Source organism: Coregonus clupeaformis, chromosome 36 (assembly GCF_020615455.1).
Source record: "Coregonus clupeaformis isolate EN_2021a chromosome 36, ASM2061545v1, whole genome shotgun sequence".
NCBI lineage: Eukaryota > Metazoa > Chordata > Actinopteri > Salmoniformes > Salmonidae > Coregonus > Coregonus clupeaformis.
In genome coordinates, this window is record NC_059227.1 from 13280741 (window position 1) to 13303521 (window position 22781).

At 44.1% G+C, this 22781-nt stretch overlaps 1 protein-coding gene across 2 annotated transcripts in view; it reads right to left on the bottom strand.

The window, feature by feature from the left end:
* Positions 1-22781, bottom strand: part of brf1b (BRF1 RNA polymerase III transcription initiation factor subunit b) — a 124599-nt gene that overhangs the window by 9928 nt on the left and 91890 nt on the right. For both annotated transcript variants that reach the window (XM_041865878.1, XM_041865879.1), the window contains exon 17: positions 5810-5861. In XM_041865878.1, the coding sequence (XP_041721812.1) occupies positions 5810-5861 (52 nt within the window). The remainder of the gene's footprint in view (positions 1-5809; positions 5862-22781) is intronic.

The following is a 22781-nucleotide window of genomic DNA, read 5'->3' on the forward strand; positions in this document are numbered from 1 at the left end:
ACTCCCCAAATACAGGTGTGCCAAGCTTGTAGCGTCATACCCAAGAAAACTCGAGGCTGTAATCTCTGCCAAAGGTGCTTCAACAAAGTACTGAGTAAAGGGTTTGAATACTTATGTAAAGATTAGCAAACAGTCATAAAAACCTGTTTTTGCTTTGTCTTTATGGGGTATTGTGTGTAGATTGATGAGGAAAAAAAACAATTAAACCAAACCTAAAAAATGTGGAAACGGTCAAGGGGTCATTGGTGAACTGACTATAGGCTATTATCACATCATTAGCAGCCTACTGTTGACATGCAACGATATGTTTCAAACAGACCACCATTGGAAGCCGCCATTGGAAGCCGGCACCATCTACCATTGGAAGCCGCCTAACCAACCCTGCATCTTAGAGGCTGCTGCCCTAAACACATAGACTTGGAATTAAGAAGGAAATAAATTCCACAAATTAACTTTTAAGAAGGCACACCTGTTAATTGAAATGCATTCCATGTGACTACCTCATGAAGCTGGTTGAGAAAATGCCAAGAGTGTGCAAAGCTGTCATCAAGGCAAAGGGTGGCTACTTTGAAGAATCTCAAATATAAAATATATTTTGATTTGTTTAACACTTTTTGGGTTACTACATGATTCCATGTGTTATTTCATAGTGTTGATGTCTTCACTATTATTCTACAATGTAGAAAATAGTAAAAATAAAGAAAAACGCTGGAATGAGTAGGTGTGTCCAAACATTTGACTGGTACTGTGTATACTGTATTCTATTCCATTCTACTGTATTTTAGTCTATGCCACTCTGACATTGCTCATCCTAATATTTAGATACTTCTTAATTCCATTCTTCTACTTTCAGATTTGTGTGTATTGTGTGTATTGTTGTGAATTGTTAGATACTACTGCACTGTTGGAGCTAGAAACACAAGCATTTCGCTACACCCGCAATAACATCTGCTAAATATGTGTATGTGACCAATAACATTTGATTTGATTTTGATTGTCCCTGTGCCCAAGAACACCAAGGTGACCTGTCTAAATGACTATCGCCCCGCAGCACTCACATCTGTAACCATGAAATGCTTTGAAAGGCTGGTCATGGCTCACATCAATACCATCATCCCAGATGCCCTGGACCCACTCCAATTCGTATACGGCCCCAACAGATCCACAGATGACGCAATCTCTAAAGGAACACCTACGTGAGAATGATGTTCATTGAATACAGCTCAGCCATCAAAGCTCATCACTAAGCTAAGAACCCTGGGACTGAACACCTCCCTCTGCAACTGGATCCTGGACTTCCTGACGGGACGCCCCCAGGTAGTGAGGGTAGGCAACAACACATCCGCCACACTGACCCTCAACACAGAGGCCCCTCAGGGGTGCGTGCTTAGTCCCCTCCTGTACTCCTTTTCACCCACGACTGTGTGGCCGTGCACGACTGCAACACCATTAAGTTTGCTGACGACACGACGGTGGTAGGCCTGATCACCGACGACGATGAGACAACCTATAGCAAGGAGGTCAGCGACATGGCAGTGTGGTGCCAGGACAACAACCTCTACCTCAACGTCAGCAAGAGTTAGGAGCTGATCGTGGACTACAGGAAACGGAGGGCCGAGCACGCCCCCCATTCACATCGACGGTGCTGTAGTGGAGTGGGTCGAGAGCTTCAAGTTCCTCGGTGTCCACATCGCTAAGGATCTATCATGGTCCAAACACACCAACATAGTCGTGAAGAGGGCACGACAATGCCTCTTCCCCCTCAGGAGGCTGAAAAGATTTGGCATGGGCCCTCAGATCCTCAAAAGGTTCTATAGCTGCACCATTGAGAGCATCTTGACTGGCTGCATCACCGCTTGGTATGGCAACTGCTTGGCGTCCGACCACAAGGCGCTACAGAGGGTAGTGCGGACAGCCTAGTACATCACTGGGGCCGAGCTCCCTGCCACCCAGGACCTCTATACCAGGCAGTGTCAGAGGAAGACCCTAACAACAGACTCCAGCCACCCAAGCCATAGGCTGTTTTCTCTGCTACCGCACGGCAAGCAGTACCGATGCACCAAGTCTGGAACCAACAGGACCCTGAACAGCTTCTACCCCCACGCCAGAATACTGCTAAATAGTTAGTTAAATAGTTAACCAAATAGCTACCTGGACTATCTGCATAAGCCCTTCTGGCACTAACTGTTTTGACTAATTACATACGCTGCAGCTACTGTTTACTATCTGTCACTTTATTCCTAGTTATATGTACAGAGGAGGAAGGGGAGGACCATCCTCAGTGAATTTAATAAAAAATTATCCTTTTTAGATAAAATTATACAAAATATATTAATGTCACCAAATAACTGATTAAAACACACTGTTTTGCAATGAAGGTCTACAGCAGCCTCAACAGCACTCTGTAGGGTAGCACCATGGTCTGGCCGGAGGACAGCTAGCTTCCGTCCTCCTCTGGGTACATTGACTTCAATACAAAACCTAGGAGGCTCATGGTTCTCATCCCCTTCCATAGACTTACACAGTAATTATGACAACTTCCGGAGGGCATCCTCCAACCTATCAGAGGTCTTGCAGCATGAACTGATATGTTGTCCACCCAATCAAAGGATCAGAGAATGAATCTAGTACCAAAAGCAGAAGCTACAGCTAGATAGCACTGCAGTGCATACAATGTGGTGAGTAGTTGACTCAGAGAGAGAAAGACAATAGTTGAACTGTTACAGGAGGGGGTCGCAGTTCCGGAGTAACCCACTAGGTGTCATCCTCCGACAACCTTAGGCACCTCCTCACTCACAGTCTGGACTAAACATTACCCTATTGGTGTCACTTGTGTCTACCTGTTCACCTGTGTATTTATGCCCTCACTTCTCTGTGTTCCCTTGCTCTGTTTTCTCTGCTAGTTTCTCGATGCCAAACAGTACTAGTCAGTGTCTGATCGCGAGACGTATGTACAGGTACTTGAGAAGTGTTCTCCCTGTTTCATTGTTGTTTTCAGTAGTAGTTAGTATTTCGTATGTTTGCTGTCAACCTGTTTTTGGAGACCAATTTGCTCCTCCTTTATTTTATCATGACAAGTCCGTTATTTTGTATTCTGGTTTTGGGACCATCAGTAAAGATCCTTGTTTCACCATCTCTGCGTACTGCCTACTGTCTATCCTGCACCGCACCTGGGTCACACCTCACACCAACCCTTACATGAACAGTTTTTAACCAATTAATTTATTCAGAAATTGAGGAGGAGGAGAGAGAGAGAGCTAGCTATACGTTGTCCTTTTTTTCACTTTCACTTGCTTAGTTAGCAAATGCAGCTAGCTAGCTTAGCCTACTCAAACACCCGGCTCAAACAGAGGGATGCTATGTTAGCTAGCTGGCTATGACTATCCAACACTGGAACTCTTCCAAGTCAAGGTAAGTGTTTGGTTTTACTAATTTATTGCCACCGGGGCCCGCCGGTGTAACTGCTAAACTGCTTACACCGTACTGCATGATTGTAGCGGGTTTACTAATGCGTTAGTTCTATTAGCTATGTTGACTATGACGTTATTTTAGCTAATATGCTGACAACGATGTAGGCTGTGCGTAGCGGTTATAATATGATGGTTTGACAGCTGATGTGTTCTGCATTGAAGTCCACAAGCGAGGGAAAAAGGTGAGAGGAGGAGAGCGCGTAGATACGAGAAGTAATACAACGAGCTGTTTGTATGTGGCAACGTGGCTGCTATGAAGGTGAACCGTTTGCGTGTGATCAGGGGTGTATTCATTCCGACGATTCTGTTGAAAAACGTTTCTTAAACAGAAGCAAACGGAACGAAACGGAGATAAACATACCTGAATTTGTCCAATAGAAACTCTTGTTTGTAACTGTTGGACTAATGATTACACCCTAGATGCAGGCAAGAATATGCAAGGCCGTATTGAATATGTCACTCTCTGTCCATGTGTCACTCTCTGTCACCTCAAATATTTCTGTCAACCTGTGTGCACTTATGTTGTAAACTTTCATTCATAGGCTAGGTTGTAGCAACTTCATGATGGGTACAGGGAAAATTTTAGCATCATTTAGTAGCCTAGACCTATACATGTTACATTGAACTGGGTGAATGGAATATGAATGACAGTCATCCAATATGTTGTAATAGAAATAAGGCAATGCTCATTCAAAACATTATCGTCCTTCGTCATCTTAAATGGCACCGACCGCCACTGATGTACATATCTCCCTCAATTACATCGTACCCCTGCACATTGTCTCGGTACTGGTACCCCGTGTATATAGTCAAGTTATCGTTACTCATTGTGTATCTATTATTACTTTTATTATTACGCGTTTTACTTTTCTATTATTTCTTTATTTTCTTTCTCTCTGCATTGTTGGGAAGGGCCCGTAAGCATTTCACTGTTAGCTCACACCTGGTGTTTACGAAGCATGTGACGAATACAATTTGATATGATATCAAGAGGACAGCTCAATAACTGATTAATGAACATAGCTAGGCCTACTAATCTTTAACAGTCCAACATAACCCTCTGCCATGTCTGTTTTACATACACGCAGCGACGCACACTGAACTAGCGCAACACCGCACGTTTACTTGCTAGTCAATACGCTTGTGCCTAGTACCTTTGAAGAGATCAAAGCATGTGCAGGCAAACAAGTGTTCTCTGACAGCGAAACTACACTGACACCGTGACGAGAGCGTACCGTCATACCTTCGTCAATGTGGTTTTCAAGGTGCTGCACTGGGAGCGTGATGAGATGCGTGGCTGCAAACGGGATGCTATCTGAAATACATTTCGGCCACACTTCATAATGGGAGGATATTCTTGCAACCTCTACAACAAATGTGCATGTTTTCTTTTATTATTTGAAGTAGTTGTATCAACAATTGCGTCAATTTTAATTTTAATTTTTTTAATACAAGCCTAAAATGCGATACCAAACATTTGCTATTTTCCTACTTAATTTTAGGATTATTGAGATTATTTGTGAATTTATATTTGAGATTATGTTGACTAAATGCTGTAGCTAACTAGCTAGCTAGCTACCTTCCTCGTAATGAAGCCTTAGCTATGGAGCTAACTACGAAATTATATTGCCTATGTGTTTGACTAACACATACAATTTTGGAAAATGTATTTGGCAAACAGTTCGTTTTTCATTTTCCCTTTCTCCTCACACATCAGTGGTATCAATGGACGAAGTGGAGAGCTGCCATCCAGCTCGAGGCAGGAAAATAGTACTACGACTACGGGCGGGCCGGAGCGGAGTGTGAGAAATTAGCGGCTCACCTGAGTCCACGCACGAGTCCTTTGATTGGCTCAGCTCCAACTTCAAACAGTTGAGTCAAAAACCACAATGTGTCAACTAGAAGCCTCTTTTTGCATATTCTAGAGTAGTTTTTCGAACCAGAGTACTTTGACCTTAAATTGTGGGCATGGTACGCAAAATGCGTGCAGGTTGGCAGGTCTGAAAATGATCATCCTAATTTTTCCAATATACTTTTGGATTACGCTTTATTTTACGGCCCAGTTTAATGTGGTATTTACATGGTATTTACTAAGATACTATGTGGTAACAATGGATACTTTCTGGTACTTACTTCACATAATTGGTAACTACCTGGTACCAAATGGTACAAACTACGCTTATGTCAATGAATCTCAAAGAAACTCAATTGTAATTCATATGCAATTATTAGGTAACTGCCTTTTTAACAAGTAATTTCAAAGTAACTACCTGTTAAATACCGGGCTGTAAAATAAAGGGTTACCCAATTTAGATTTTGTTGTGTGTGGTGGGGCTCACCTGTGAAGCGGCTCTCTTCTTCTTGGGCGCAGAGGATATAAGTGGACGGAGTCTGAAAGAGAGAAGAATGTCTAAACCATCAGAATTGAAAAATAGAGCACAAGCATGAGTAGCCTAAGTTAACACTTGATGAAACAGAATGCTACACAAGAATTCACCAAACTAGCATAACTCCTACATTCAACATTTTAATTGAACGGAAAAGACTCACCAACCTCTCCTCCCAAAAAAAAAATTATAAATTAAATAAACTGAAACTATTTATTACAGCAAATTAACAACCCCTCCCACTCTTCAACCTACTTGTCGTTTTGACTTTCAAACATGCGTATTTGAAACATTTCAGTCCAAGACCTTCCCCACTGGGGTTCAAGAAACCCTCTGGCATTGATGAAACGTTAGGGCTAAATTGGCTAGAAATCAGCTTTTAACATCAAACGCTACTATTTAAAGCTAATGCTATTTAAGGCTTATGTCAAAAAGCGCTCTCTTACAAAGTTAATTAGTCTTAAGGGGGAAGTGGGGGAAAGGAAGTATTCTGGAAGGTTGGATGGAAAATGACCTTGACGTGTTTTGGTGTGGAGAAGGAGAATGCGGTGGTACTGTACTTCTCTAAGGTAGGCTACGTCTGTAAGGCTGTTTATGGCACCTAGTTGGGGAGTTTCATCTAACTCAGACAGCGGCCACATTGGGACGCATGAACATGGATGAAATCGTATATACATTAATCAATTGTCTGCTTTTGTCCGTCAAACGTCAACCCAAGTCAACTATTTTCGTATGAGTTGCATAAATAAAAGACGGACCAACTTGTGAATTATTTGTCTGACAATCATTTCTGTTGTCCATCATACATCAACGGATGACTCTGATTGAAAAAGGATTAGCTAAATATGGAATGTTCAGACACAAAATGTCAATGTGGCCACAGCCTAAATGAGATACCACTGACTACTCTATCCACCAGTGTCATTGTAATAATGCCTTTATAGAAGGCAGGTGTAGCATGTTAAAAGGGAGAAGCAGCAAGAAATATTTTCACAAAACACACAAGTGCATACAGACATGCATATACAGTCCACTCAATTGTTGCCCTATCCACACCAAACCCAAACAGATACAAAATTAAGTCACTCAAACATAACACATATACCCAGACAAATTAATTCATTAAATACACTTTACACACAAACATATGCAAATACAAACAAACATCCTCCCTCCCTCCAGCGCGACACACACACACTCACTCCCTCCTGACAAACACGCTCTCTGCATGGAAGAGAGAATTTCCCCCATCTCCTCTTCCACCCCCCTTGTAGAGGAATAGGGGGTCTCCCTGAGGACTCAGTGGGAGTGCTTTCCTCTCCGATAAGGGAAAGTGCCACTAATAATCTGATTAGGGAAAGGGAGGAGGGAAAAAGAGGAGGGGGTGTGGGAGGGATAGCGTTCGTTGTTTGCCAAGCAGGGCTCTCTCTCTCTCCCTTTGTCGATCCTCATTAAGAGAGACTGTCAGCATTAGCCATCTGCCTAGTTCGACGGCACGCGCTTGTAGAAATACAGTGGGTAGAACCTCCGTCTTCCATTGAAAGCAGTGGCTAGCGGTGAGCTAGCAGTTTGATTCTAGGCTAGCAGAAGGCCATGTTGGCACATTAGACATGTTGCTTTAGCCACAACAGTTTTCAGTATTCAGTGTGTTTGTTGTTTTTATAACACAAATGTTCCAAATTCAATCTCACTGCCACACAGAAAGACCTATTAAAAATGGGTGGAATATAAAGAAGAAGCATGTCATTTCTAGCCATCCCATGTCTACGTCCTCCCCACAACGCCCACAATAACCTTCATCGGCATGCCAGCAAGTTCACCAGTGCCACACTATCATTAGGACTGCTGTGCGCCATTACTGGAGAAACACAACCACCCCTGGGGTGGGATGGCGAGCTTAGCAAACGGTAACACAACTGAGTAGAGTGAGTCAATAGCCTTGGACAGAGAGCTAGCTCTCTTTCGCCCAGCTGTGACTAATACACTTACAGCCAGGGCCAGATAATAGCCATGTAGCCCGCAGGGCCTGAGGTTCGCGCTTCCTAAAGTTAAATATAGTCGATGCATAAATAGCTACATAATCCTGTCATAGGCGGATCATGGCGTGCTGTGCAGCCAGCTAACCAGCAGACATACAGAAATATTCTGGATGCAAGCATGAAATAGAATTGAGGTGTGAGGAATCTTAGTCACACGCAGTGCATATACAGTAAAACAGCTGCTCGGTTGAGTTGATTGAACACAAAGGTCAAAAGGTCAGCTTGTTGTGTGTAGAAGCGCCAGTTAGTATTCTGACCTTCCATTTTGGTCCAAAAGTAATGGAAGGGAATAGATGGGAATCAATAGCAATTCTACAGAGCACACTGCACACTGGGCCTTAATGCTGTCTGCGAGGGCAACTGTGAAACCGCAGACAGACCCAAGTGAAAGCATCTGCCAATGCAATCAGGTATTTATATGGTTTTCAAATTCAATTCTCAAAATGCATCAGGGTATTTTCCTAGAACGAGTTGCCGGTTGCCGATGCAATAACGAGCATCCATTTGAAGGATGCATGAGCGTATTACACACACACACACACACACACACACACACACACACACACACACACACACACACACACACACACACACACACACACACACACGACACAGAGTGGCAGGTAGCCTAGTTAGGGCGGCAGGTAGCCTAGCGGTTGGAGCGTTTGGCCATTAACCGGAAGATTACTAGAATCCCCAAGCCGATGTGCCCTTGAGCAAGGCACTTAACCCTAATTGCTCCAGGGTCACTGTTGATAATAGCAGACCCTGGCTGTGACCCCACTCTCTGAGGGTGTTCCAGGGATATGCAAAAAAAACATTTCCAATTCACACATGCGTATTAATATACACTTAAATGTGTTTCCATCGCATTTTCAACTCTACCGATGGTTTTGTCACAAAGAAACGGTTGCGATAAACAGCAAACTTGCCCAATCTGGTTTTGGTGCATGCTTTCTAGACAAAAGTGAACAGGGTAGGTTATATGATGAGATATGGATAAGGTCAACATAATTTCTATTTGATAATTGGCAGCCAAGCATTGATCATCATGTCACCAGCATTCAAATAATAACCTACCGTCGATACTTATTGGAAATTTGCATCAAGCTCATCACTGTCCATCACTTAACCACCATGAAGTTTATCATAACTTATACTGAGTATACAAAACACTAAGGATACCTGCTCTTTCCATGACATAGACTGACCAGGTGAACCCAGGTGAAAGCTATGGTCCCTTATTGATGTCACTTGTAAATCCACTTCAATCAGTGTAGATGAAGGGGAGGAGACAGGTTAAAGAATGATTTTTAAGCCTTAAGACAATTGAGACATGGATTGTGTATGTGTGCCATTCAGAGGGCAAGACAAAATATTTAAGTGACTTTGAACGGGGTATGGTAGTAAGTGCCAGGCGCACCGGTTTGTGTCAAGAACTGCAACGCTGCTGGGCTGTCACACCCTGATCTGTTTCACCTGTCTTTGTGATTGTCTCCACCCCCCCAGGTGTCGCCCATCTTCCCCATTATCCCCAGTTTATTTATACCTGTGTTCTCTGTTTGTCTGTTGCTAGTTAGTTTTGTTTTTCGTCAAGCCTACCAGCAGTTTTCCCCTTGCTCCTGTCTTCGCAAGTTCCTGTTTTCTAGTTTTCCCGGTTTTGACCATTCTGCCTGCCCTGACCCTGAGCCTGCATGCCGTTCTGTACCTTGTCACACCACCCTGGATTATTGACCTCTGCCTGCCCTGACCCTGAGCCTGCCTGCCGTTCTGTACCTTTTGGACTCTGATCTGGATTACTGACCTCTGCCTGCCCTTGACCTGTCGTTTGCCTGCCCCCCTGTTTTTGTAATAAACTTTTGTTACTTCGACACTGTCTGCATCTGGGTCTTCTCCTGAAACGTGATATGGGCTTTTCACGCTCAACAGTTTCCCATGTGTATCAAGAATGGTCCACCACCCAAAGGACATCCAGCCAACTTGACACAACTGTGTGAAGCATTGGAGCCAACATGGACCAGCCTCCCTGTGGAATGCTTTCAACACGAATTGAGGCTCTTCTGACGGCAAAGGGGGCACAAAAAGATTCCACCATGTCGAACTAACAAATTGCCTGTTGACATTTATGAAATTGAACTTCATGTTTCCATCACACCTGTCGTGATATTTTTTTTATATTGCATGACTTTACTCGCATAAAAACTGTGGATGGAAACGTGGTTAATGCTAGTGTGGCATCCTAAAATCAGGACCATTTCCACCCTAGAATCTTCACCAATGTGGTAGTTCATTACATGAATGGGGCTCCGATTAAAAAAGACTGACTGCGCTGTTGGACTCCACAGACGTTCTCTGCCGTGGGCTCAGACATGTCTAGATGACGAGCAGCTATACTGTTCAGTACTGTAACAGTTATATCAGAATGGTTTCTCCGGGATAACTATAAACACATTTGTTGAACTTTTGCTCCTCGTGTCCCTTTAAAAAAAAAGTTTTTACCTCACTGGCCTTTTCTCGCTAGCCTGGGAGGGGATGGCTTGGGGACGGATACATGTCCTCGTATGATATGATATCCCAGAAGGCCCTTGGGCGCTGAGTTGACACTGTGTGAGGCCGATGCAGAGTGACACCCATTCTGTCGGGGGTGGTGACATGTGACCGGGGCCACGCGGTGAGTTGCTGACGGCCTTGCAGTCTGGGGGCCCTCTGGTTTGGCCTGGTGTGTGTGCGTATGTGTCTTGGGTCTGGCTGTCTGTCTGTCTGTCTCTGTTTTTGTGTACCTTTCCCATTTCATGTGCATGCTTTCACGTCTGTATGTGTGTGCTCAAGAATGTGTGTGTGAGATGGGTGTGTGGGAGCAAGGTGGATGTGAGCATTGCATATGTGTTGAAGGTGTTGTTGTGAGGGGGTGAATTGTGTGTGAGCAAGTGTGTGATGAGGGGGATTGGGGTGGAAGGCTGCCGAGGGGTCTGGGGGTGTGTGAGCATTGGTCTGATGGAGGGTGAGGGTGCAATGCTGCTGTCGAGGGTTCTAGAATGTGTGTGAATATGTGTAAGCATTGTATATGTGATCAGGATGTGGCTGTGAGGGGTGTGAGCGATCGGAAGGTGTGGTCACGAGACAGTTAAGATATATGCGTTTGGGTTTAAGTGTGTGTGAATGACATTCGGAGCCTAGGGGTGGATTTTGGACGTGGGTGTGGATTTTGACGATGAAGTAGGCTATGTGGCATTAGCTGACAGTGGCTGACTGTAGTGGAGTGAGAGACACAATGGAACCGCTCACTGAAGCCCCCACAGGGGCTGAAACTTCACAGTGTGGCACGAGACACACAGCTGTCAGACACTCCCCTCCCACCCTCCCTCCCCAAGCACAAGTCAAAGAGTCTAGGGGGCAGGGGTCAAAAACTCTCACTTTAGTGTTGGGGTCAATTCCAATCTATGTACATTCCAGTCATTTCAGGAATAGCCCCATTTCACTGAACGGTTGCAAGCCTGAAAAGCAATGACTGTCATAAAATGCCAAAAGTGAGCTATTGTGTGCCATATTTGTTGCTCTGAATGCATAGAAAAATGCTATAATATATAATAATTTATAAGTAATAAATAATTGTTATATACACTACCAGTCAAAAGTTTGGACACACCTACAGTGGCTTGCGAAAGTATTCACCCCCCTTGGCATTTTTCCTATTTTGTTGCCTTAAAACCTGGAATTAAAATAGATTTTTGGGGGGTTTGTATCATTTTATTTACACAACATGCCTACCACTTTGAAGATGCAAAATATTTTTTATTGTGAAACAAACAAGAAATAAGACAAAAAAACAGAAGCGTGCAAACTATTCACCCCCCAAAGTCAATACTTTGTAGAGCCATCTTTTGCAGCAATTACAGCTGCAAGTCTCTTGGGGTATGTCTCTATAAGCTTGGCACATCTAGCCACTGGGATTTTTGCCCATTCTTCAAGACAAAACTGCTCCAGCTCCTTCAAGTTGGATGGGTTCCGCTGGTGTACAGCAATCTTTAAGTCATACCACAGATTCTCAATTGGATTGAGGTCTGGGCTTTATAGGCCATTCCAAGACATTTAAATGTTTCCCCTTTAACCACTCGAGTGTTGCTTTAGCAGTATGCTTAGGGTCATTGTCCTGCTGGAAGGTGAACCTCCATCCCAGACTCAAATCTCTGGAAGACTGAAACAGGTTTCCCTCAAGAATTTCCCTGTATTTAGCGCCATCCATCATTCCTTCAATTCTGACCAGTTTCCCAGTCCCTGCCACCACCATGCTTCACAATGGGGATGGTGTTCTCGGGGTGATGAGAGGTGTTGGGTTTGCGACAGACATAGTGTTTTCCTTGATGGCCAAAAAGCTCAATTTTAGTCTAATCTGACCAGAGTATCTTCTTCCATATGTTTGGGGAGTCTCCCACATGGCTTTTGGCGAACACCAAACGTGTCAATGTTTCTGATATTTTTTTAGAACCCAACCCTGAGCTGTACTTCTCCACAACTTTGTCCCTGACCTGTTTGGAGAGCTCCTTGGTCTTCATGGTGCCGCTTGCTTGGTGGTGCCCCTTGCTTAGTGGTGTTGCAGACTCTGGGGCCTTTCAGAACAGGTGTATATATACTGAGATCATGTGACAGATCATGTGACACTTAGATTGCACACAGGTGGACTTTATTTAACTAATTATGTGACTTCTGAAGGTAATTGGTTGCACCATATCTTATTTAGGGGCTTCATAGCAAAAGGGGTCAATACATATGCACACACCACTTTCCCGTTATTTATTGTTTAGAATTTTTTTAAACAAGTAATTCTTTTCATTTCACTTCACCAATTTGGACTATTTTGTATGTCCATTACATGAAATCCAAATAAAAATCAATTTAAACTACAGGTTGTAATGCAACAAAATAGGAAATACGCCATTCAAGGGTTTTTCTTTATTTTTACTATTTTCTACATTGTAGAATAACAGTGAAGACATCAAAACTATAAAATAACACATATGGAATCATGTAGTAACCAAAAAAGTGTTAAAAAATCAAATAGCCACCATTTGCCTTGATGACAGCTTTGCACACTGGATATATTTTGCTTTCTTCTGAGTCTAGTTTATAGCAGAAACGTCTCGCTCACTAACTAGCATCTAACTCTGTAGCTTTCTATACACTCTTAGAAAAAAAGGTGCTATCTAGAACTTAAAAGGGTTCTTCGGCTGTCCCCATAGGATAACCCTTTGAAGAACCCCTTTTGGTTCCAGGTAGAACCCTTTTGCTTCCAGGTAGAACCCTTTTGGATTCCATGTAAAACCCTTTCCACTGAGGGTTCTACCTGGAACCAAAAAGGGTTCTCCTATAGACCCCTTTCCAGTACATGACACACTGACGACATGCACAGATGTGCGCGACTCTTGGCGGCAGTAAGAAAGCCATCGCCATCTGCTCCCATCCAGCATCTAGATTTAAGCTAAACAAAATAACTTTTTAGGATTCTCATACGCTTACAATGATGTTTTGATTCTTGCTTGAACAGTCACTAAGATTATATTTGGTTGTGATCTTTGCAAAATAACTATTTTGGATGCAGCAGTTGTTAACTAGAATGCTAACACTAATTGATATAGGCTGTAGCAAAAGCTAGCCAAAGAGGCATTTTACTGGTTGAAGTGTTTTTTAAGCATAATGCAGTTGATTTGCAATGATGACACAAACATTATATTAAGCAGGACATTCATGGGCTAATGGAACAAAAATATTCATTGATTTAATTTGACCATGGGAAAAAAGATACTACATACATTGAATTGAGCCTCGACTTTTATTTCATGTCATATTTCAAACCAGGATTTAGGCACTTCTTTTGAGGGAAAAGGGGGAGATGGGACCACTCGTGTGAAACAGGGGTCACACAAAAGGGGAAAGGAATCTTCCAGAGGGCAGGCTTTCATGGATGAGTGGAATTGGCTGGCATAGAGACAGCGCCCAAATGTGCCCAAATGCCCGCCCTGTGCACCGCAGGTGCCCTCTCAGCCTTTAGTCAGATGGTCAATGCAAGCTCTAATGAAGCAAGTACACCAAAGACATATCTGCCAGATAATTCTATCATTAATTCCCAGGCTTCTCCAAGCTCCTCCTTGTATCCCCCCTCTGAGATGAGGGGCTAGGGAGGGTTGGATGGGTGTTCCCATCTGCTTAAAATATGTACTTTATTTGTACTGATATTTTCTTAGAGTTATGTCCGTCTGAGATGTGGGTCGGTTAGGGTATTACCAGTGATGTAAAGTACTTAAGTAAACATACTTTAAAGTACTACTTAAGTCGTTTTTTGGGGTATCTGTACTTTACTTTACTATTTTTGACTACTTTTACTTCACTACATTCCTTAAGACAATATTGTATTTTTTCCTCCATATATTTTCCCTGACACCCAAAAGTACTCGTTACATTTTGAATGTTTAGCAGCACAGGAAAATGGTCCATAAAACGCACTTAATAACAGAACACTTACCCTGGTCATCCCTACTGCCTCTGATCTGGCAGACTCATTAAACACACATGCTTCGTTTGTAAATTATGTCTAAATGTTTGAGTCTGCCCCTGGCTATACGTCAATTTAAAAAATAAGAAAATGGTGCCGTCTGGTTTGCTTAATATAAGGAATTTGAAATGATTTATACTTTTACGTTTTATACTTAAGTACATTTTAGCGATTACATTTACTTTTGATACTTAAGTATATTTAAAATCAAATACTTTTAGACTTTTACTGAAGTTGTAATTTACTGGGTGACTTTCACTTTTACTTTAGTCATTTTCTATTAAGGTATCTTTACTGTTACTCAAGTATGACAATTGGGTACTTTTTCCACTACTGGGTATTACCAAGATTCAGGCTTTCAAATTAAGGCTTTGTAAGTCACTTTCTAAGGCTTTACTAGTCAAAGTAACATAAGTAACACAAGTACTGCCTTCTTTGAACACAACCAAATCTGGGCTCAGATCAATAATGGCAACATGGAAACTTCATCACAGTTATCAATGAGAGAGGTACATATTAGAGGGCTTTGCAGCAAGCATTTAAATGACAGCCATTGGACTTGACTGTAAAATGTGTGGTGGTGCTATTAGAATGTCCCTCCCCTCCATTGGCTCAGAGCGAGAGCTTTTTCCAGGCAGGCCCATATGTCACCACGTCAATAATGCTTGTCAATTCAATCTGACAGCGGGGGAAGGGAAGTCATATTTCACTGGAGCCAATATCGCACAGCAGATGTGTGGATATAAATATATATGAAAGGAGTGTGCACTCGAGCATACCACAGTGGGTGGTGGTAGTAGCAGTGATCACCCACAATGTGACTAGCCTAGGACTGGTCCTTGCTGTCCAGCTGGTGTGGGTACCAGCATGAAGGGGCCACACCCTGATTATTTTCCCCCATTGCCTTCCTGCAGAGGGGTGAGCACAGATGGAAGACGAATATTGCCAGGTCCCTTACTATCTGGTGGGTGGAGGCAAACGCCCTTTGGGGCGTGGGCCCGATGGGCTAGCATGAGAGTCGGAGCTCCACCGCTGTGTCCGAGCGACTGGAGAAACGCTCATACGGCACGGGCAGTCAGAGCCAATATGTAGAGCTCTGGCTAAAGCCACCTCGTGCGAGGCAGAGGGGAAGCAGACGGCCAGGGACAGCCCGGAGGATAGTGCTGTAGGCTGGAGGAGGAAGCGAGGCCTTCTGTCATGTTCCAGCACACTGCTGCTTTCACACTCCAGTATCAGCACTGAAGAGCGAGGTTACGGAGGCTAACATGTTTTCAGGAGGGGCTGGCTCAGAGAACATGAAGCCATCCCTTTCCCCAAGGACAAAGCCATTAAAGATGTAGCACAACTTCTCCAATCCAAGAGCCGATGCGGGCTACCCAGGAAGAATAGAGATGCAATCCGACCAGGGGCCGTGAGTTTGCATCAGCAGTTTCTCCCCCGCACACGTGACTTCACCCCCTCTGGCTGACCAGCGGGCCTTATCACACTTCCTGCAGACACACTCTGGAGGGCACGGAGAGTCTCGGGGATAGGAATGAGATGGGGAATCCTCGGAATGGAGGTAGAAAGGAGTGATGATTATCTGATGCTACCGCTGAGAAGGTCAGCAGGGGGGAGAGATTTAGTTACCCTCCCCCACACTGTATCTCACTGTTGTGACGGCATTCTCCCCCATCTCTTCACGCCCAATTTCACAGTTGGTATTCTCCTACTGTAAATGGGACTGTCTGTGGGTGGCTTTATTCCCCCCCTCTCCAACACACACAGACACACTCCCCCTCTACATTTTTCTAACTCTCACACATAGTATTGTGAACAGACTGCTTGGTGGATCAGGTCAGGTTTGTTGTCCACTAGGGAACTGTTCACCATGCCCTCCCCCGCAAAACATTGATCATCTGAGATTTATTTTTATTTTGTATTATTGTCACATACGTGCAGTGAAATATGTTGTTTTACAGGGTCATGATCATGGAAGATTTAATGACCACTGCGACTACACTGCCAGTCAGTAATATCAAATGACTGTTCTTGAATTGCATTTAGTCTCATGTTCTCATTCTATACAGAAATCTCCATTCCTAACAAAACAACAGGTGGAGTTTTATTATTATCCTGCGCTGATTATTTACTCTCAGTGGTCAGAATGCCTGTTCAGCCCAGGCCTCTCTAGTAAGACTACAGCTGAGAGCTGTGCCCATGGCAACCCGGTGAGTGGGAGGGAGTTCCCACGGAGACAGCTTGAGACACAAGAAATGTCTGCATCACCTTCCCTCGATGCAGAGAAGCAGATGGAGACAGAGGGCCGGCACGGAAATGTGTGTGGCTCACAATAGATAGATTCGCAGCACCAAGGCTCCGTGATTTATCTTCGCCCGTTGCCCTGAGCAGTTTAACCTCTGAGTCTATAAGGATTCATGACTTCCCTCAAATGGTTAACAACCTGGTTGCTGTTGTGAATAATTGTTGTTGTGAAAGGGAATTAATGTAATTTACCATTGGTAAATAAGAGCAAACGTACCAAATGTAATAATGATTATATTGCCTATCACATTAACAAATGTAGCCAATTGAATGGCTGATTGTCTACGATATAAAGAGTACACACTAATAAATGAATTAAAACATAATAAACCAGAATTAATTAATAAACATTAACTAATGCACACCATACATAAGGTGAAAAAGCAATTTCCTTCATACGTCCTACATAAGTGTTAACATTTAGCATGGAAGGCTAAATTGACAGCTAAAATCATAATAGGCTTACATCCACTGAAGTAGCATTCCCTCAAAGAGCTCCTAGCCAATGAGATTGTCTGGTCTAAGCCACCTTTGCCACATTGGGCGCTTCCCAAATAACACCATATTCCCTACATAGTGCACTACTTTTGACCAGAGCCCTATTGGGCGCTTCATACCAGGCGATGTCTGAGGAAAGCCTAAAGAAATTGCCAAAGACTCCATCCACCCCAGTCATGGACTGTTCTCTCTGCTACCGTCCAGCAGACGGTACCAGAGCATCAGGTCTCAGACCATCAGGCTCCGAGACAGCTTCTACCCCCAAGCAATAAGACTGTTGAACAGATAAACAATGGCTGTCCACCCTCACCCACGGACTATCTGCACTGACTCTATGTACACCAACAGGTCTCTACCCACACATTCACATACACCGACACTGACACGCTTGCACACACACTTTGCTGCTATTATTATTATTATTATTATAATTATAATTATTTATTTATTTGTATTATCTATCCTGCTACCAATCACGTTTTGACCCCTGCTTACATGTACATATCTACCTCTACTCCAGTATCCCTGCACATTGAAATGATGGTATTGACCCTGTATTACATTCTCATATTGTATCGTTTTTTAAACTTTATATTATTTCATCTTACTTGTAGCTCAGTTGGTAGAGCATGGCGCTTGCAACGCCAGAGTTGTGGGTTCGATTCCCACGGGGGGTCAGTATGAAAAATTTATGCACTCTGGATGTATGTCGCTCTGGATAAGAGTGTCTGCTAAATGACTAAAATGTAATATTCAATACTGCATTGTTGGGAAAGAGCTTGCAAGTAAGCGTCTGACTGTTCTGTTTTACACCTGCTGTATCCTTTGCACTTTGATTTGAGTTGGGACACAGCCATTGTTCCTAACAGCAGGAAATGGCTTTTGAGCTCAAACATCAAGGTGCCCTCCAGACTGCCTGACCACAAGCTACAGATAAATCACTGCCCTCAATAGTGTGGAACAATAGTGGGTGAGCCATCTACGACCACCATCCTGATTCACTTTACAGAGAGGTCAGATGTCAGTGCAGCAGAAGAAAGTTCCTTTGAGAAGGACTTTCACTCGACCATCGGTCTCCACTGCTAATCTTTAAGAGAAGACTCTGATTAGCTGCTGTTCCACACAATGGCACAGACGGACATGAGGTGCCAGTGGGGGAGACGGTGACTGTCTGGACGGTGACTGTCTGGCTAAGATTCTTCCACACACAAGTAAGTGGCTGCCCCTGACAAGAGAGGCACTGGGAGAGTGGAGCGTGGGCAGGGATTTACTGACATAAGAAATGCATCTGCGAGCTTCAGCCATCCCTCAGACTGTTTGACAACAGAAAGAATGCGAGGCGTTCCGGAAAATACATCTCAGGAAAAGAGCTCTCTGGTGCATTACGCAGACCAAACATTACCCAGTCTGCTATGTGATCTGTATAGTTCATGGGAAAGAAAAGAAAGCCCACAAAACCAGACATCCAGGTCCTGTTCTTCACACATGCCACTCTGCAAGCTTTGGGTGGAGAGAGGGTGCCTTCCCTCCGCTCCCCACAGGCATGGCTCAGGGAGACACCGAGAGGCCAGATCCTGCCCTCTGGGGAAATCATCTGTCAACAACTCCAGTGTTTACCAATGCAGGGATATTGGGGATGTGGCACGGCATGACAGAGATGCTGTGGCATGTTGACAAATCAATCTGTCGGTTGGGGGCTGTGCTCGAGGGTATGGAAGGGGGTGGTGGTCTAGGGAAGCCTACCAGGGGGTCTGGCTGTATGGTGCACCATTCACACACAGACACAGCACATTCCACGCCCGGGTGCCTCCATACCAGGTCCCCTCAGCAGCAACCGGATGGGCATCTGAGGGCCTTGGCATGACCCAGAGCATATGTGTCATTTGTTGGTCTGCAGAGGTAGCCTTTCGCACGGGTGCTGGGAGTGGGTTAGCAGGCAAAGGGGGAGGGGGAGTCACAGCAGAGGGAAAAGTAGCAGCCGGATGGAAATTATGACATTTCAAGAGGAAATTGGAGATAGTTTGAGGGGGAGAAGGCGAGAGGCAATCTCTCAGAGACGAACCCTGCAAAACACATCAGGGTGCCCCAGATCCTGGACTGCTATTTCTGGCTAGCGTGAGATGAGACACCCTGTTCTTCTTGCGCCAAACTTTGCCCTTTGCTAGGTCGATAAAGAAACAAACAAACATTATTGTATCGAAAGCTAGTCAGGAGCAAAAAAGTATTCGGGAGGCTGGAATTACGAGCCCTTTCAAACGCAGAACAGCAGCTCTGTGTGTCTGCTCAAGTTTCCTGCTGTGTCACTGGTCCCGAATGCTACCAGTAAAACAAAGATCATATCAAGGTTACGTAGAGGGTACGGTTGAGAGGCTCCTGTGGGACTCCCTGAAAAGAGATCAGCACACAGACATTTCTGCCACCGTTCGTTACGATTTACACTTAAAACAACCAGCCTTGACTAGTCAGGAATTGCAGCTTTTATAAAGAGAAGGGGATTGGGCGGGAGGGGGGAGTTGATGAGGGACAAAGAACTACAGGGTAATTAGTTTTGCCCATTCTGGAAGAGTGCTTTTCCATCTTTGTTAGTTTGGTGGGCGCGGAGGGGGCTTTCGTCTGGCAGCTGGTGGAGGACTTGTAGTGAAGGGGAGGGGTGAGACTTCACATGATCTGTGGCTGTGGGAAAGTTTCAGTGTTCTGAGTGTGTCTGCATGCGAGACAGAAAATGAAGTCTCTGCTCTGACCATGGATAGCTGAGAAAGTTCAAACTCGGACAGTTAGCTCCAGTTCTGTCTGTGAGAAAAGAGTGTCATCTCTGTAATGGGGGAAATAGATGTTTAATTACTGTATTGGACTGACTCTGCTGTTGTGTTTGTTGATGTCTCTGTTGATGTGTGCTGTGCATCTTGCCGGGCCATAACAGCAGATGACAACTACTTCTCAATACATTTTCCTGGTTCAATACAAATGAGATGAAAAAACATGCATCAGAGACCGTTTCAACTTTGTGTCTAAGAAAGTATTTCAATTCAGTGACAAGGTTTTCAGCTCTGAGTGGGGGAGGCTAGGATGATATGATCAACAACACCAGCTGTGCGTCATCCCAGGCGAAGGAGTGTGGAGGGGGGGCTATGTGTAAGTGCAGCGGCGCACTAACCAACAGGATGACAGCCAACAATGGTTTACTGTCAGGCTCCCTTCTCCCTTTCCACTCTAGCCTCTAGGGGCTTTTAAAACACAACGCACGCTCTGAGGTGCCAGGTTAAACGGCCAGATCCAAGAGCAGGCTAAGCCACCTGAATCCCACGAGCTCGACTCGCACCGCGGTTCCTCATACAAATGGGAGGAAGGAATAACTTTAAAGAGAGCAATCTTGCCTCCGACTAACGTAAGATGCATCACAATGACAAGCACTGAGCATTTTATGTGACAACAAACTTAAATGTGTTGTGCGGTGATACCAAGTCGCATACCAAGTGCTAGCTTTCAAACATTCAAGAGAAACACTCATAGAAAGACACTCTGTTCCCTCGGTCTCAGATATCTGGCTGTGATTCAATACTAAATGCTTTGATAAAGTTGAGGGAGCATAAAAAATGCACACATTCTTTTTTTTATTCAATGAGGAAACACGTAGGAAACAAAAACAAAACGTAGCCGTTTCTCACTGATGGGAATAGAAGGTGCTTTATGCACAAATGTGAGGCAGGCATACCTTATATTTCAGGCTGCTGGGCCAAGCTAGACAAACCCTGGCCAGCTAAAATGCACACAGGGAAACTAATCCTACCCCCCTCTCATTATCCCAATAGACAGAGTTCCAGCCGCTTTCCCATACTCCAGCAGGAGGCTCAGATCCGCTGCTGTAGCACTGGACCTAAAACTCGAGTTCATTGTCAGATTTGTTCCAAGTCGTCTTCTTCCCACCTCCCCCCACGTAAGCTGGCCACATAGAGAACCGGTGCTCTGTTTGGTTGAAGCCCAGAGCCTCAGCAACTTCAAGGTTGCAGTGATGGGACACAAGTACATTAATCAACGAGACTGCAAGGCTTTGTGCTCAAACAATAGGAGAAGAGGTGCAACCTTAAATATGATGAATGAAAGGCTGGACCCTACTTAGTTGAAACATGATTTCTAGGTCTTCAACATTCATAAAAATCCCTACTGTAACGCTTGTATCTAATTCATTAACACACTGAATAGCCAGAAGTGACACGATTCCATCAAATGAGCTCTACTTCCATGAACACATAATATTCATAACTGATTACAGTCAATCCATTGTTAAGGGGGAGAAAATTGAATATAAACCCAGCATCTGTCTTCTGATGAAGAAACGAGGCCTGAAGGGATAGCTACAATCAGATGGAGTTGACCAGAGACTAGATAGTACCGACCCCGGCACCTGAGCCTGCTGAAGGGGGGGTAGGGTAGGTGATGGGGGCTTTGTCATTCTACCAGCTGTCTACTCATCAGCTCTCCAACAGTGCCTCACATCTCATTTTCATTACCAATTCAGAATTCATTACCAAGATGTTAATTATCATTAATGTGGCCGTGGCATGATCGAGAAATGATTGGCAAAATGAGAAATGGTCTGCCGCGGCGTGTCAGTAGCAGAAGTCGTGATCTCATGCTCCGCGTTCATTACAAGGACATTTGGAGTCCAACTGGAGGATTAATTGGAGAGAGGGGCGAAGACGGACACCTCAGACATGATGTCCTGAGGGCAAGATTGGCTCGTCTTCGGCAAACCAGCCTAGGGATCAGAAAGTGGGTGAGTGGTAGTGGGCGACTGAGGAGGGTGTAAGATTTTAACACCTCCAGAGGCAATGGGGGACCTTTACGCCACAATTGGTGCCTATTATTGGTGGTAAAAAGGGCCAGGTTCCTGTGGTTATGTGAAAGTGTTCCCATGTTGTCAGGAAATTATAAAAATGGCTTGTTGAATAGCCTGTATGTTTAATGACTTGATAAGATACAGGTATCATAAGCAACATTAGCTTTGTTGTATTTTATATCCCAGAAGTGCTTCTCAGAGCCCAGCTATTGGGTTATTTTCCAACCATAAGGACTTTTCGCAATCTTAACATTTGTATGTCACTCCAATTCCCTCTCTGTCGATGCCTAATCCTGACCTTAGCATTTCACTACTGTACCTTCTCCTATATAGTGAGGCCAATCCTCAGACATGAATAACATTCATTCCTCACATACGTGACTTCTTCCACTTAAAGGGATACTTTGTGATTTTGGCAGATTCTGGCACTTCCCCAGAGTCAGATGAACTCAATGATACCATTTGTATGTCTCTGCATCTAGTATGAAGGAAGTTAGAGGTAGTTTCGCGAGCCAATGCTAACTAGCGTTGGCACAATGGCTGGAAGTCTATGGTAACAGCTTGTTAGCAATTGCTCTAACACTAGTTAGCAACTTCCTTCAAACTGCACGCAGAGACATAAAAATGGTATCCACAAGTTCATCTGACTATGGGAAAGTAGATAAAGGGCTTCATTGCCAAAATCCCAAAGTATCCCTT